Source organism: Hermetia illucens, chromosome 1, assembly GCF_905115235.1.
Source record: "Hermetia illucens chromosome 1, iHerIll2.2.curated.20191125, whole genome shotgun sequence".
In the NCBI taxonomy this organism is placed as follows: domain Eukaryota; kingdom Metazoa; phylum Arthropoda; class Insecta; order Diptera; family Stratiomyidae; genus Hermetia; species Hermetia illucens.
In genome coordinates, this window is record NC_051849.1 from 10,159,454 (window position 1) to 10,171,980 (window position 12,527).

General features: G+C 46.3%; 2 protein-coding genes across 2 annotated transcripts; one reads left to right on the forward strand and one right to left on the reverse strand.

Annotated features, from left to right (window-relative positions):
- Positions 1 to 347: 347 nt before the first annotated feature.
- On the forward strand, positions 348 to 3,326 carry LOC119661298 (centrosomal protein of 152 kDa). The gene is made up of 6 exons (XM_038070587.1): positions 348 to 591; positions 648 to 901; positions 967 to 1,416; positions 1,474 to 2,944; positions 3,000 to 3,113; positions 3,175 to 3,326. Exons 1-6 carry the CDS (start codon positions 475 to 477, stop codon positions 3,265 to 3,267), a joined length of 2,499 nt encoding a protein of 832 aa, XP_037926515.1. The 5' UTR covers positions 348 to 474; the 3' UTR covers positions 3,268 to 3,326.
- Positions 3,321 to 11,889, reverse strand: LOC119661299 (beta-catenin-like protein 1). The gene is made up of 5 exons (XM_038070588.1): positions 11,761 to 11,889; positions 10,703 to 11,705; positions 3,776 to 4,170; positions 3,517 to 3,712; positions 3,321 to 3,456 (listed from the first exon to the last, which is right to left on the reverse strand). Exons 1-5 carry the CDS (start codon positions 11,788 to 11,790, stop codon positions 3,368 to 3,370), a joined length of 1,713 nt encoding a protein of 570 aa, XP_037926516.1. The 5' UTR covers positions 11,791 to 11,889; the 3' UTR covers positions 3,321 to 3,367.
- Between the last annotated feature and the right edge of the window lie 638 nt (positions 11,890 to 12,527).

Sequence of the window (12,527 nt, forward strand, 5' to 3'; positions counted from 1 at the left end):
TTTGAAACAACGCTTCCTTTGTCGACAATTCAGTGTTTAACCTATCAACTGCGCTTAAAGAAACACCAAATTTAAAACAAAAAATCCGATAACTTTTTCATTCATTTTCATATTCAGAATAAAATAAACGGAAAAATTGTCAGTAAAATCGTAACCATTCCGTACAATTCAAATTTCTATGGTCAAGCACGTGCTAATCGAACAATTTCAATAAAGAATTATCAACAGTCTGCACTTGGGTTTATGTTTACCAATCTCTGGTGTGTAACAACAAAACAAATTTGCTTGTGAATGAAAGAGAAGGATGATCGTCGAAACGTCAAATGCGGCAATTCAAATGAGGCGGTTCACTGTCAGTGAAGAAAAACAGGAGACGATTCATTGCCAGTTTGCATCCAACAAATTGACTGGAACTGGATTAAATGTTCTTGAAAATCACGTCCCTGGAAATAGCGAATTCGACATTCTGCGAAAATGGACATGCCTGGTTTGAGCATCTTCCGGGGAGGAGGCAGCATTAAAGTGGACACAAGTATCAACCGCGCTGAAGAGGAGGAAGCTCTCGAGGACCAACGCCGCCGGAATGAAGAGGTGAATATGCGGGGGCTTAGTGAGCAGGATACGTTGAACCCTTGTTACTATTATAGCTCGGAAACCAACTACAAAACGCTTTCGACGATTTACTGGACGATGAGGATTGCACGATAGACACGAGCGCGGACATTCATAGCCAGTACCAGCCGGTCCAGCACAATGCGGGCTACAAGGCCACGGCAGCAGAGGGACAGGATCGGAAGTTTCACTATCAACATTTGCTTGAAGGTAATCCGGAAGGACAGAAGAATGCAGAGAAAGATCGAGAGGTGGAGAAGCTTAAGATGAGTATCGAGACGAGGGCACGGTAAATAAGCGCAACGGCTTAGTTTAGGATCCAGTGGTCAAGAGAGTTTCTTTGAATCATTCCAGGGAAGTGGAAAACCTTACTAAACTCCTGCACGATGAGAAGAAGGCAAGCGAAGAGCTCCGAAAGCGACTGGCACTGTCAGAGGCAGAGAAGGAGAGGGCCAAGATGACGGCCTCGCAGACCCACGAGTTGCTGGTGGACAGTAAATCCAAGATCTCGGAAATGGACGCAAATATGAACAAGCTCGAGTCGTCAATTAAGACCTTGGAGGAGAAAAACAAAGAACTGGTGGGTGAGCTCGAACGGACGAAATTGCAGCTTTCGGACGCTCAGCACAAGTACCGCGCTGTCGAGAGGAACGCGAGCTACTCGGCCGACATGCGAGCCGAGAATCTGGTCAAGAATGCCAACGAACGACACATAGCGCAAACTATGGTTTTGCAGCAGCAAATCGATAGTTTGCGCAACAAACTCGATGCGAAGGAGAAGGAGTACGCATCGCTGGATGTCAGGTAATTTGTCCAGTAGAGCGGGAAAGTTCTGTTTTGTTACCAAAATTGTGTCCTCAGGTATCAGGAGCTGCAGAGGAGTCGAGAGGTAATCCTCATCGAAAAGTCTGAAGTTATAAATCAGCTAACGCGGAGTTTGGAGGAAGCGCAAAGGCGGTACCAGGACACGGTGTCGAATAACAGCGAGAACAGAGGGCTCCAGGATCTTGTGCGTCGACTAGAAAGGCAAACGGAGGATATGCAGAAAACGATCACCGACTTGATGTCTCGATCAGAGGGAGTAGCGACTGAACTGAACTCCATCGAAGAATTACTGCAGGAGAGCTTGGAAACATCAGGGAGTCAACGTCGGAAGAGTTTGAGCAAAAGCGACCTCGTTAGGAATGACCCAGTGGTGGTGCACTGCCACCTAATTCGACTCAGAGAAAGGCTGCATCACTACTTCAGTAAACAAAAAGAAAGGACCGAGGAACTACTGAAGTTGCGGGAACAAGTCAACAAACAAGTTGAGGAGATGAACAAGTTGAGAGCCAGCGAAAACAGTGCATTAATAGAAAGCACCACGACAAGGGAGGAGAACTTGCGGCTAAACAACAGATTGCGCCTACTTGAAACTGAACTGAAGGAGCTTCAAGGTGAGAAGGGCAAGGAAGACGCCGTGGCTGAAGATTTGCAACTCGAGCTTGACAGAATGAGAGAGGAAAACGTGACGACTTCCAACGAGTTAGCAATTGCTAGGAACGAGCTTGAAACTCTCAAGCGCAGAAACTCTGAACTCCAAGCGGAAGTCAACAATCTGCTCGAGGGACTGAAATCGAAAAGTGAATCTGACAAACTGATCAGTTCATTGAAGGAGAAAGCGCGCCAATTCGAGGAGTACATCCGCAACGAAAATGTTTCCAGTCGAACCTCGAAGGCGTCTCCCAGGTTGCAGGATCGAGCGGTCTCAACATCGCCTGAGTTGGATCGAGACTATTCCGATGCCAGCTATCGGTGCAAAATTGAATCCGAAATACGCGGCGAGATGGCTAAAATCTTCGCGACAAAAATCAAGTCAATGGAGGACATGCTTCAAAATAAGTGCCACGAACTGGAAGCTCAAAACCTGCAACTACAACAAAACCTGCGACTCATCTACAACGAACTGCAAATCCGAGAAAAGGAGGTGGACGTCCTGAAGCACGCGATATTAAAAGAACGCGAGAAAATGCACGAAATCGCCGATACACAGAGCGTACAAATGCACCAAATCAACGCGACCTTAGAGAAATGTCGCGACGAATTGAAGCTGAAGCAGAAGAACATTGAGCGGTTGCATCACGAACTCCAGGAGAGGTCTACCTTGATTGAATCGGAGCGGAGATCTATGAAAACTGTGATGGCACACTGGGACGAGCAGCAGAGGGAGTACGACCGGACGACCAAGGAACTGAAGGCTAAACTAGAGAAAATACAGCAACAACATCGGGAAAGCCTTGAGGCACTCAACTCAAAGTACAATTCGGCGAAAAAAACTGCGGCGAATTACAAGGTAAATTGCGATTATGAAATGAATCGATGCAGCGAACTGTGATGTCCTCTTTCAGAAATACGCCGAAGACAAGGAGAAGTTCATGCTGGAGCAATATGAGCGGATAAAATCCAGTTACGAGGCAAAACTAAACGAAATGGCGTCCTCCCTGGAGAAACAGAGAAAACAGGTAATTACGCGACTTTCAATCATCCAAATCGATTGTGAAGAATGGATTTTTATTTCTTCAGATAAAAGCGAAAACGGTGGAGAGAGAAGCCGCATGCAGAGACGAGCGCAAGGAGCTGGATCCGTCCCCGAATCCTGATATTCCTAGTTTATGAATTTTAGATTTATGTATCGCCAAAACTTTTAAAAATATTAAAGACTGTTATTTTAGATAGTTCATTTGTCTTTATTTCCTAGAACACCCAAAATCCGCAGTTAGAATCGATCAACGAGTTGAATGATGTGCGCTTGCTCTTGATCACGCCAATCCTTATCCCCTGCGTCGCCCAGGTTGCCGGCATATTCTGGAATGAGAAGCATCGTCTGGCAATTTTCCAAAGAGGACCCATTTCAAAGCTACTCACCTCGCATCACCTGCCTAATAGTCTTCATCGATGCCCCGCGCAGATTCAATATCTGCAGCACTCGCTGCTTAACTGTCTCCTGTGCCGCGCTTACCTCTAAGATAACGTAATCGATTAGTTGTAAAGTGAAGAGACCTCCTCCAAGTCGTTTGAGATAATTATTCTCCGCTTCTTCCTCCTCATCGACATCAGGGTCCTAGTTTCGGAAAAACGCAAAAGATCAAGCCTTCCTGGAGCACGAAAATAACAGGAAACTTACCGGTGGCTGTGCATCAATTTCTTTATCAATTTCATTGACTTTATGCAAGTACTTAAGGTGCAACTCTAGAAGTCGATCAACCTTTTCGTGGTCGTTTTCGGTGAATTTGGCCAGCAAGCGTTGTCTCTGCGATCCCTTACAGTTTCGAAGCATGCTCGCAATAACGGAGACAACATGTTCTTCGTGTTCATCTGCGCTCAGTAGTCGTGTCTTGTTCCGTTTGGGGGTCTTCATGAAAAGGGGAAATATCGTTCTCAAGCCAAGAATGTCGACGAATTTGTTGCAGTTGTCTCTTCCATCTGGACCTGACATGGCGTGATCTAGAACTTTGAGAGAGCCATTTCGCGACATTTTTTTCTCACGAAGCATAAGATTCATCAGTTGAAGTCCTTCGCCTGAAAGATGAGGGAAGGTTAAGCTAGGTAGGGACATAAATTCATACAGAACAAGTCGGAAACCAGAGCCTTGGTACTTCAGGTATGAAAAATTTTGTTATTTACGGAACTATCCCAAGAAACCTAAAAAAATGGCGAAATTCACCGTGAAGAGCCGACCGCGTGAGGAGGGGGAGGGGGGGTGCTAGAGCGTTAGCCTCCCGATCTCGCTGCTCTGGGTTCGAAATCCCTGACGGGAGTCTGTATTCGTCTTGTGTTTTTCTCGCTGCTGTGAGCTTATCACTTGCACAGCGTTACGTGTGAAAATGTGTGAAATTGAAGAACAATCTGACTGTGTGAATGTCCTATACTCTACAAAGAAGTGAACAGGAAACACTGAATGGAAGTCACAATTTGCATTCTCAGACTGAGGATTTCCTGAGAGCCCTTCATGTCCAACTCCTCTCCAGATTCAGCGTTTCTCTAAAACTTCACTCTGCTGCACTAAATTATGCAGCTCGCGAACCGTCAGGTCTCAGCCCACGACGTAGCAACTCTACCCATTTGTCCTCCGTTGGCGAATTTTCTAGCCCATTGGTTAGTGAACGCCCAGCTTTACGGTGGCTGTCGAAATCTCGCATGGACCTTCAATGTGGTTCCGCATCAGTTTAAGTATATCCCAGCCATCTAGGGAATCCTTAACTTGCTGGCGAACAACCTCCCCAAAAAAGGTCCACTCGAACCGTCCGTAGTCCCCCTGTAAGGTTGAGTGAATCAAAGACTCCACGCGAAATAAGAACTGGTTGATTGTCAAAGATTTTGGTGTGCCATCAAACATCAGCTCCCAGGATGCCATAATAGCGTAGACATAATTCACTAAAAAGGTATTTAGTGGTCGCGCCTGGCATCCGCACGAGAGAAGTCTGATGCACTGATTACATATGCGGGTTCAAGGATTGCCGTTCAGCCAAACGCCTTCGAGCCAGTCCTTCAACCCGCGAAACGGCATAAGCATCTGCCACCATACCATCCTGCATGGAAGCATTAACCTACCCCCGACGGCATTTAGCACGCAGATACCCTGCAATTATCACACTCAAAGCGGGTCCCCTTCTTCCACTCTCTGGGAAAGGTCTCTGACTTCCAAGATTTCTGTATGATTGGAGGCAGCAGATGTACAGTAACTGTAAATGCGGTGATAAACAACTTTGCGGGGAAACCGTCAAGCCCAGCAACTTTACTCAGTTTCAGGGCATTGATGGCCCAAATGATTCCTCTTTTGCTCGGAAGAATAGTCCATATCCGCATGCTACGATGACTAACTATTCCATTCACAAGAGGAACCTCATCGGATGTAATAGGGTTAAGAGCCATGGTGAAGTGGTTTTTCCACCTCTTCAGTGGCTCGTCATCGCAAATGAGAAGTTGGCCGTTAACATTGTTTACAGGATCATCGAAAGATTTGCGACTACACACAAGCTCTTGCGTGATGCGGTATACATTTCTGAAATCATTGCGTTCTCCAGCATCTCCCGCTTCCGCGCAAAAGCAAATTCTATCATGTCGCGGCGTACACTACACTGAACACTAGCTCTCCCATTGTCTCATGACAGCTGAATGATCAAAGCGGTCGATATTGAACTTGGGGGGTCAGAACTCCCCAACCCTTGTGAGAAGTGGCGGACGCAACACACAAACGGACGTAAGTGACCATCACATTGTGATCCCTTGCGAGTCCGAGGGCAGCGCCTCTCTTGTTACGCACATCGAGGAGACAACTACTAAATCTACTGCTGATCGCGAAGTGGTCGATCTGATTGCTCGTATGTGTCGGTTAGTTGAAACCCAACTGACCTTATGGCAGGCTTCATGCTCGAAAAATGTGCTACCAATGACGAGGTGGTGGAAGTTGCAGAAATCCATGAACCTCCCACTGTAATCGTTACGGTCGCTAAGACACATGTTCAAGGAAAGTTTTGCCACAGCCCACCTTGGCATTCAGCTCACCCATCACGATCACAATGCCACCTTTAGGAAGCCTCCCTCCAACCGTCAAAAGCAACCCGACATCAGAGCGCGCCTTACGGTAACCGTCAAAAGCAACCCGACACTGGAATCGCATCTGCTACCACTTGGCTTTCCAGAGCACAAACGCACATTGCCATTAATATGGCAAGAGGGAAAGGAGTGCTCTCCAGAGTCCCACCATCTTATTCGCTTAGGTCCAGAATGACCAAGTTATATGGTTGGAATTCCCGCTCGAGTTGTAGAATTCGAGCATACTGAGGACACTCGCTACCGTTGTCACACTGATAGATGATATGATCATTTGTTTTCTGTCCCCCATAGCGGTCACAGTCGGCCAAGGAACCGCCCCAACCTTGGCGAGAAAAGCTTTGCTATAGGAATCCGTGATGATGATAATTTTATCAACGCTTTTGTGACCTGATAGCTTAATCGCTTTCCAGAGAGTGAGGAGCTCGGCCTGGAGAACCGAAACTGCGGATGTCCTGAGCAAGGAACAGAGTTGTTCGACCTTTGAATGGATGGGCAGTGTATTCGGAATTCACTAAATTAACCGGGGCATCTGTTGCCAAAATTGTGAAACTTAAGGCTTCCCATTTGTGGACTTCCTGCTGTCAGCGGAAGGAGGTGCTCAGAGGTGGCGGTGAGAAAGATGGGGCGGCAACCCTATCGGCCAAACCAAAACCAAGTGGCCGAGGAGAACCTCCATAGTGGTGGCACCGGGAGACGCTGGAATCACTTTGGTTTGCCGGCCGTGATTCAGTAGGCGAATGCTCCAAACGCCTAATCAGGGCGATCAGACCCGAGTCTGCACGGGGACTCATCTGAAGTGGCAAATTGGTCATGAAACCTTACCAGGGGTATACTGGTACCATGGGAACCGGGATAGCCCGTGGACTCTCAAACTTCGGATGAACTCCTGTTGTATGTGAGGACAGCTCGGTTATTTGCGGTTGACCCCCCTAGTGGGAGTTTCATGTTGGTTGTGGTTATGCTCAAGCGAGAAGAGACCTTCGGGCCTCGACGTGGTGTTGCGTATCAACACGGGTGCCGTACTCCATAGTTCGGTAGAGATTTAGATAATTCTTGCATCCACCAGTATGAATGCTAAGCCATGCACTTGTATAGAATGGTACCGTTGTTGCTTGTCCCAGCGGGGCTCTGATTGTGGTCACAAAATCAATCCGTGTCTGAAGAGGACCGTAGGATTAAGTCTCACGACAGGTGTCTACGTAAAACACCATGGGCTTCACTGTCAGCGGAAGGAAATGTCGGTCCTGCCATATGATGCTTCCTCCCCGTATGAATTAAAAACGATCAAGTTTTCGAAAATGTTGGAAGTTCCACCAGCAACAGTGTTCTCCATGATTGTATGGAATTTATTCTCAGTTCGAAGCTCAGTTTCGAAAAAGGCCAGTTTCACAGGGGTGGAAGATATGTATTATTGTGAATTCTCAGGATTCCTCCTGTTCAGGGAACATCCCTGAGTATCTGATCCATCGTGAAGACGAGGGGGATTTTTTTTTTGATAATTCCAAATCGTTAGACGAAGTTGTGTGATTGGAACGGTCTTAGAAGGACCACGTTAAAACTGTTTGCGTCCTCGACACTATTAAGGATTATTATCCACGAGGCAAAGCCAGTCTTTTTGTCGTTCAAAATGCCTTTTATCTTGAGGCTTCTGATTAATTCGAAAAAATTGAGTCGAAAAGAATAAGCCAAGTGAAATCAAAAGACCAGGCCAGTAAAGCAAGAAAGCATAGGAAAACAGGCTTACGCTGCTTTCACTAAGCGGCGCCGGACATCCACAAACATGTGTTCGAGAAAACCGCTAATCTATCAACTACAACCTACCAACAACAACACCTACGAAAAGTTGGGAAATACGAACTCTGCTTCCAGCTCATACTTATCGTTTGGATATTTTTAATATATTACCTAAACGATGGTTTTCCTTTAAACAAAAAATATCGCCAAAGTAATATCGATGGCTAAAAACGCACCCTTATCAAGGCGGAAGTGCCATCTCACGCCAGGAATTATTCATTCGAGTCAATGCAAGTTTAATTCATTTCGGTCTCTGGATAACGAGCCTCCGTTGCTTTATGACCTCAAAGAGTTTTCCCGCGCAATAGAAAATTCCGCAGCCTACATAATGACGAAATCTATGAGCGAAACTGTCGCGCAGGTGGGTTAACAACATTCGAAATCGCGGTCTTCTGCTCGAAAAGGGCGATCCGATAGCAGGTCGTCAGGGCAACCTACGGACCGATGCATTTGTTGGTACCATCGCAGATTCGGCGAAAAAGCTACCAGATGTACGCTCCCGTGGAAATTCGCGCCTATCTTAAAAAACTAGATCCACGGAGGGTTCTGGCGACGGCCACCCAGAACGCAGCGCCACGTCGCCTAACAATTTAGGACCCTCTCAGCAGGCGCAGTGATCTTATAGATGCTGGTGCAGAGGTTTCGGTTATTCCCGTACCCCGGCACCATCGGCTATTCCTTCAACCTTTGAAACTAGCGGCGGAAAATTCCTCGCGTATTAACACCTACGGGTATAGGCAGGGGGACGTGAGTCTTGGCTTGCGTAGGACGTTCCCGTGGCGGATGTCAGCTTGCCCATTTTAGGCGCAGACTTCTTATGTCATTATGGTTTGTTGGTGCACTTGCAGAACAGGTCCCTTATAGACTCCACAACCAACCTTAATTCGTCAGGCCAAATCTCATCTGCTTCCAACAACAATCTTTCCGTACTTTTGAAGGACATTACTGACTCTCGTGTTCGGGCACTCCTCCAAAAATTCAGCCAGATTACTACTGAATGTAGTCTCTCTAAACCAATGAAACAAAATGTGTAGCACCACATTAACTATACTAGTTCCCCTATCTTCTCGAAGGTGCGTCCTCTACCACCCCAGAAGTTGGCTATTGCGCGGAAAGAGTTTGAACAAGTTATGCAACAGGGTATCTGCAGACTTTCGGACAGTTGTTGGTCTTCCCCACTATACAATGACCGTCAGATTGTGGATAAATTCCGGCTCAATATTGGGTTGGGGAAGAAGTTATGTCGTATTTTGTCAATAGATGGTGACACTTAAGCATATCTTGTGTTGTACTTATCGCATCGGGTCATACTATACGGCGATTTGAAGACGATAATCTGGGCTACAGGTGTCTCTTTGACAGTTTTATGATCGTACGTTTCAGTCTCCAGTTATAGCGCGTCAAAGATGGAGTCCACCAAGCAAGAAATTCGTCATATTTTACATTTTTACTACCTGAGAGGTAAAAATGCAACGAAGGGGGCCAAAAAAATTTGTGAAGTTTAAGGGTCCGATGCTGTAACGATTCGCACAGCACAGCGTTGGTTCGATCGATTTCGTTCTGGTGTTGTGGATGTCCAAGATACACCCCGTACTGGTAAGCCAATCGTCGTAGATTAAATTAAAATTAAATTGTCGAAATCATCCAAGTAAACCGGCACGTTAGCATTCGCTAACTTCGGGAACTGGGTAAGGACCATAAAACCGTTTGGAACCATTTGCAGAAGATTGGATTCCAAAAAAAGCTGGATGTTTGGGTGCCACACGAGTTGATGGAAAAAAATCTCTTGGATCGAATCAACGCCTGCGATGCATTGCTGAAACGGAACGAATTCGACCCATTTTTGAAGCGGATAGTGACTGGTGATGAAAAGTGGATCACGTACGAAAACCTCAAGCGAAAAAGGTCGTGGTCGAAGCGCGGCAAGCCGGCCCAAACCATCGCCAAGCACGGATTGACGGCCAGGAAGGTTTTGCGGTGTGTTTGGTGGGATTGGAAGGGAGTCATTCACTATGAGCTACTCAACTATGGCCAGACCCTCAATTCGGTCCTCTACTGTGAGCAACTAGACCGTTTGAAACAGGCGATTGACCAGAAGCGGCCAGGATTGGTCAATAGGAATGGTGTTCTGTTCCACCAGGACAACGCGCGGCCTCACACATTTTTGATGACCCGCCGTCCGCACCTGGCACCAAGTGATTACCAAAACGCTCTTGGCGCTACTAAGTTCGCTTCAAAAGAGGCTTGCGAAAATTGGCTGTCTGAGTTTTTTGCAAAAAGGGAGGGGGGTTTATAAGAAGGGGATAATGGAGTCGCCTTCTAAATGGCAACAAGTTTGCGAACAAAACGGAGCAAATTTGACTTAAATCGGATAATTCTAAGTATGTTAAATAAAGCGTAAAAATTCGATCACAAATACGACATTACTTTTTCCCCAACCCAATATTTTTTGGTGGGCGGGTCGCTTAATCCGTATGGATGAAGATCATGAGATGGAAAGACAACGAAGGCCAGGACGCCAGCAGCATTTCGGAATTGGTAGACCGGGATGTCTGGAGTTCCTCATTAAGGTAAGCCTAGACCGGATATCAGTTATTGCGCCGTTGGTGGTGAATAGAAACTATCAAGGATTTAGCCACAAATAACAGATATATGTACTAAGTGTTTCTTAAATAATGTTTTATTTTCATAAAATACTTACCCTTCAAGAACCGCTCCCTATTTTCCTTCGCCATCAAAGCTGAGCACATACAATTGAAAAGGTTTTCCATGAATTCCTGTTCCTCACTCGACGACGGGTCGTGACGTTTGTAAACGGCCAATTGCTGCAAAAGGACATCAATGCCATCCAAAGTACCCAGCATCAGACGATTATCATTGTTCGTTTGAATCAAAATCGACAAAATCTCGCTGCAGTACAACTTGTTCGCATCGAAAGGCATTTTCTGTTTCAAGCGCTTCAGGATCCACGCCAATATTCCTTGCTCGGCTGCTTCTGAACATACTTCCTCTCGCATCTCGGTCAGGTTTTCAATTATAGCTAAAGAATCATGGACACCATCCCCTTCTTCCTTTACGGTTTCGTTCAATCGTTCCAGGTTTTGAACAAGCAAAGAACAGATTTGTTGTTTTCGTAAGGACTCAATCAGAGTCTCGGCGCCTTCAACACTTTCGTGCAGAATGTCGACATCGGTTAGTTCCTGGAGGAGGTCTACAACTGCCACGCTAATGTCTGTGTTTGGGTGGGAAAGCAGTTCAAGGAGGCTCGGCACCGCATGCAACTCCACTAAAACTGGATACAGATCGGGCACCGTTGCCAAAGTTTTCAATTCCTGAATAACGCCGTGCAAGTCTATTTCGCTCTCCATGAACTTCTCTGGATTGTCGGGGAACTTCATCCGCATTTCCTGATTCTTCAAATTCCGCTTCTCGAAGAGTAGGATCAGCTTCTTTAAGCCGACTTCATCTAGCACGTCGCCTTCTGCGTTCTCTGTTTCTACGAATTTCGCAATGTTTAGCTTCTCTTCCTCCGTGAGTTGAAGTTCCTTAACCGGAATTGCAGGCTTGCTGGGAGCTGCAGAGGCTTTCGCGGCTGCAATGCGTCGCAACTTCCTGGCGTGCTCAGCATCTCGAACAGTTGTTGCGTCCGCTACGGTTGGCACGGATTCATCGTCGTCTGCGGGCCGTTTCGGTGTTTGCTCGGGCTGTGAGACAAGTTTTTGTATGAGCGCTCGACATATGTGCTCCCCAATAACTTACCTTATAGGATAGCAATTCACCAACATCCATTGCATTTACGAAAAACTAGATTTATCGTCGCAGTTTGGTAAAATCGAACCGGACTCACAAATCACCGACAGAGGTATGACAGCGGGAACTGTCAAAAACAGATGATTGTAAACAAAACATAACCTCGAGTGATTTTGCGCCAATAAATCATTTGCCTAGTGATGGCCGTTATATATGCAACGGATAAAACGACTAATAAGGGGAACGGATCCACATGAGGCTCGAGCTTCAAAAATAGATGTACGTGATATACTTTTTTTTTCGCTTCTGCAGGAACTATTAAGAGCTGGGTTTCTCACCCAGTGGCCGCTTGAGGTTGCCTTTCAGGATTCTCTGTACATTCAGAGCATTGCAATGGGAGCAGCTCATAGACTAATTTGTTCGGCAGATGCTGGATTTTACCTAATATTAGCACTAAGTGCCAAGCATTTAGACTCGGACGATCCTACCTACATACTTAAATTATAAAGGGGCGCTGGTGATAGCGGCCGGTGGTAGGTCAATGGGAGAATCCGTCGAGAACTCCCCGCAACATCGAGCACGTATACAGAATGATGTATTTCTGCATTGTTTGAACCAGATCGTGTTAGACTCCCAGGATATCAAGGGAAGCCGTGAGGGATTTAGGAACAATACCTGTAGCTGACAATATTATGGGAACTACCACCTGCTCGAGACGCCAAATTTCTTTGATTTCCCGAGCCAGTGACTCATAGTTCATAGTGCACCTATTTTTG

Bases quoted from the DNA above. Each gene is read 5' to 3' on its own strand.
- LOC119661298 (XM_038070587.1), top strand. From the start codon at position 475: ATGGACATGCCTGGTTTGAGCATCTTCCGGGGAGGAGGCAGCATTAAA. The intron at 592-647 runs GTGAATATGCGG...TTACTATTATAG, and splicing joins AACGCCGCCGGAATGAAGAG to CTCGGAAACCAACTACAAAA. The intron at 1,417-1,473 runs GTAATTTGTCCA...TTGTGTCCTCAG, and splicing joins TACGCATCGCTGGATGTCAG to GTATCAGGAGCTGCAGAGGA.
- LOC119661299 (XM_038070588.1), bottom strand. From the start codon at position 11,790: ATGGATGTTGGTGAATTGCTATCCTATAAG. The intron at 3,713-3,775 runs GTAAGTTTCCTG...TTCCGAAACTAG, and splicing joins AAATTGATGCACAGCCACCG to GACCCTGATGTCGATGAGGA. The intron at 3,457-3,516 runs GTGAGTAGCTTT...TTCTCATTCCAG, and splicing joins TATTAGGCAGGTGATGCGAG to AATATGCCGGCAACCTGGGC.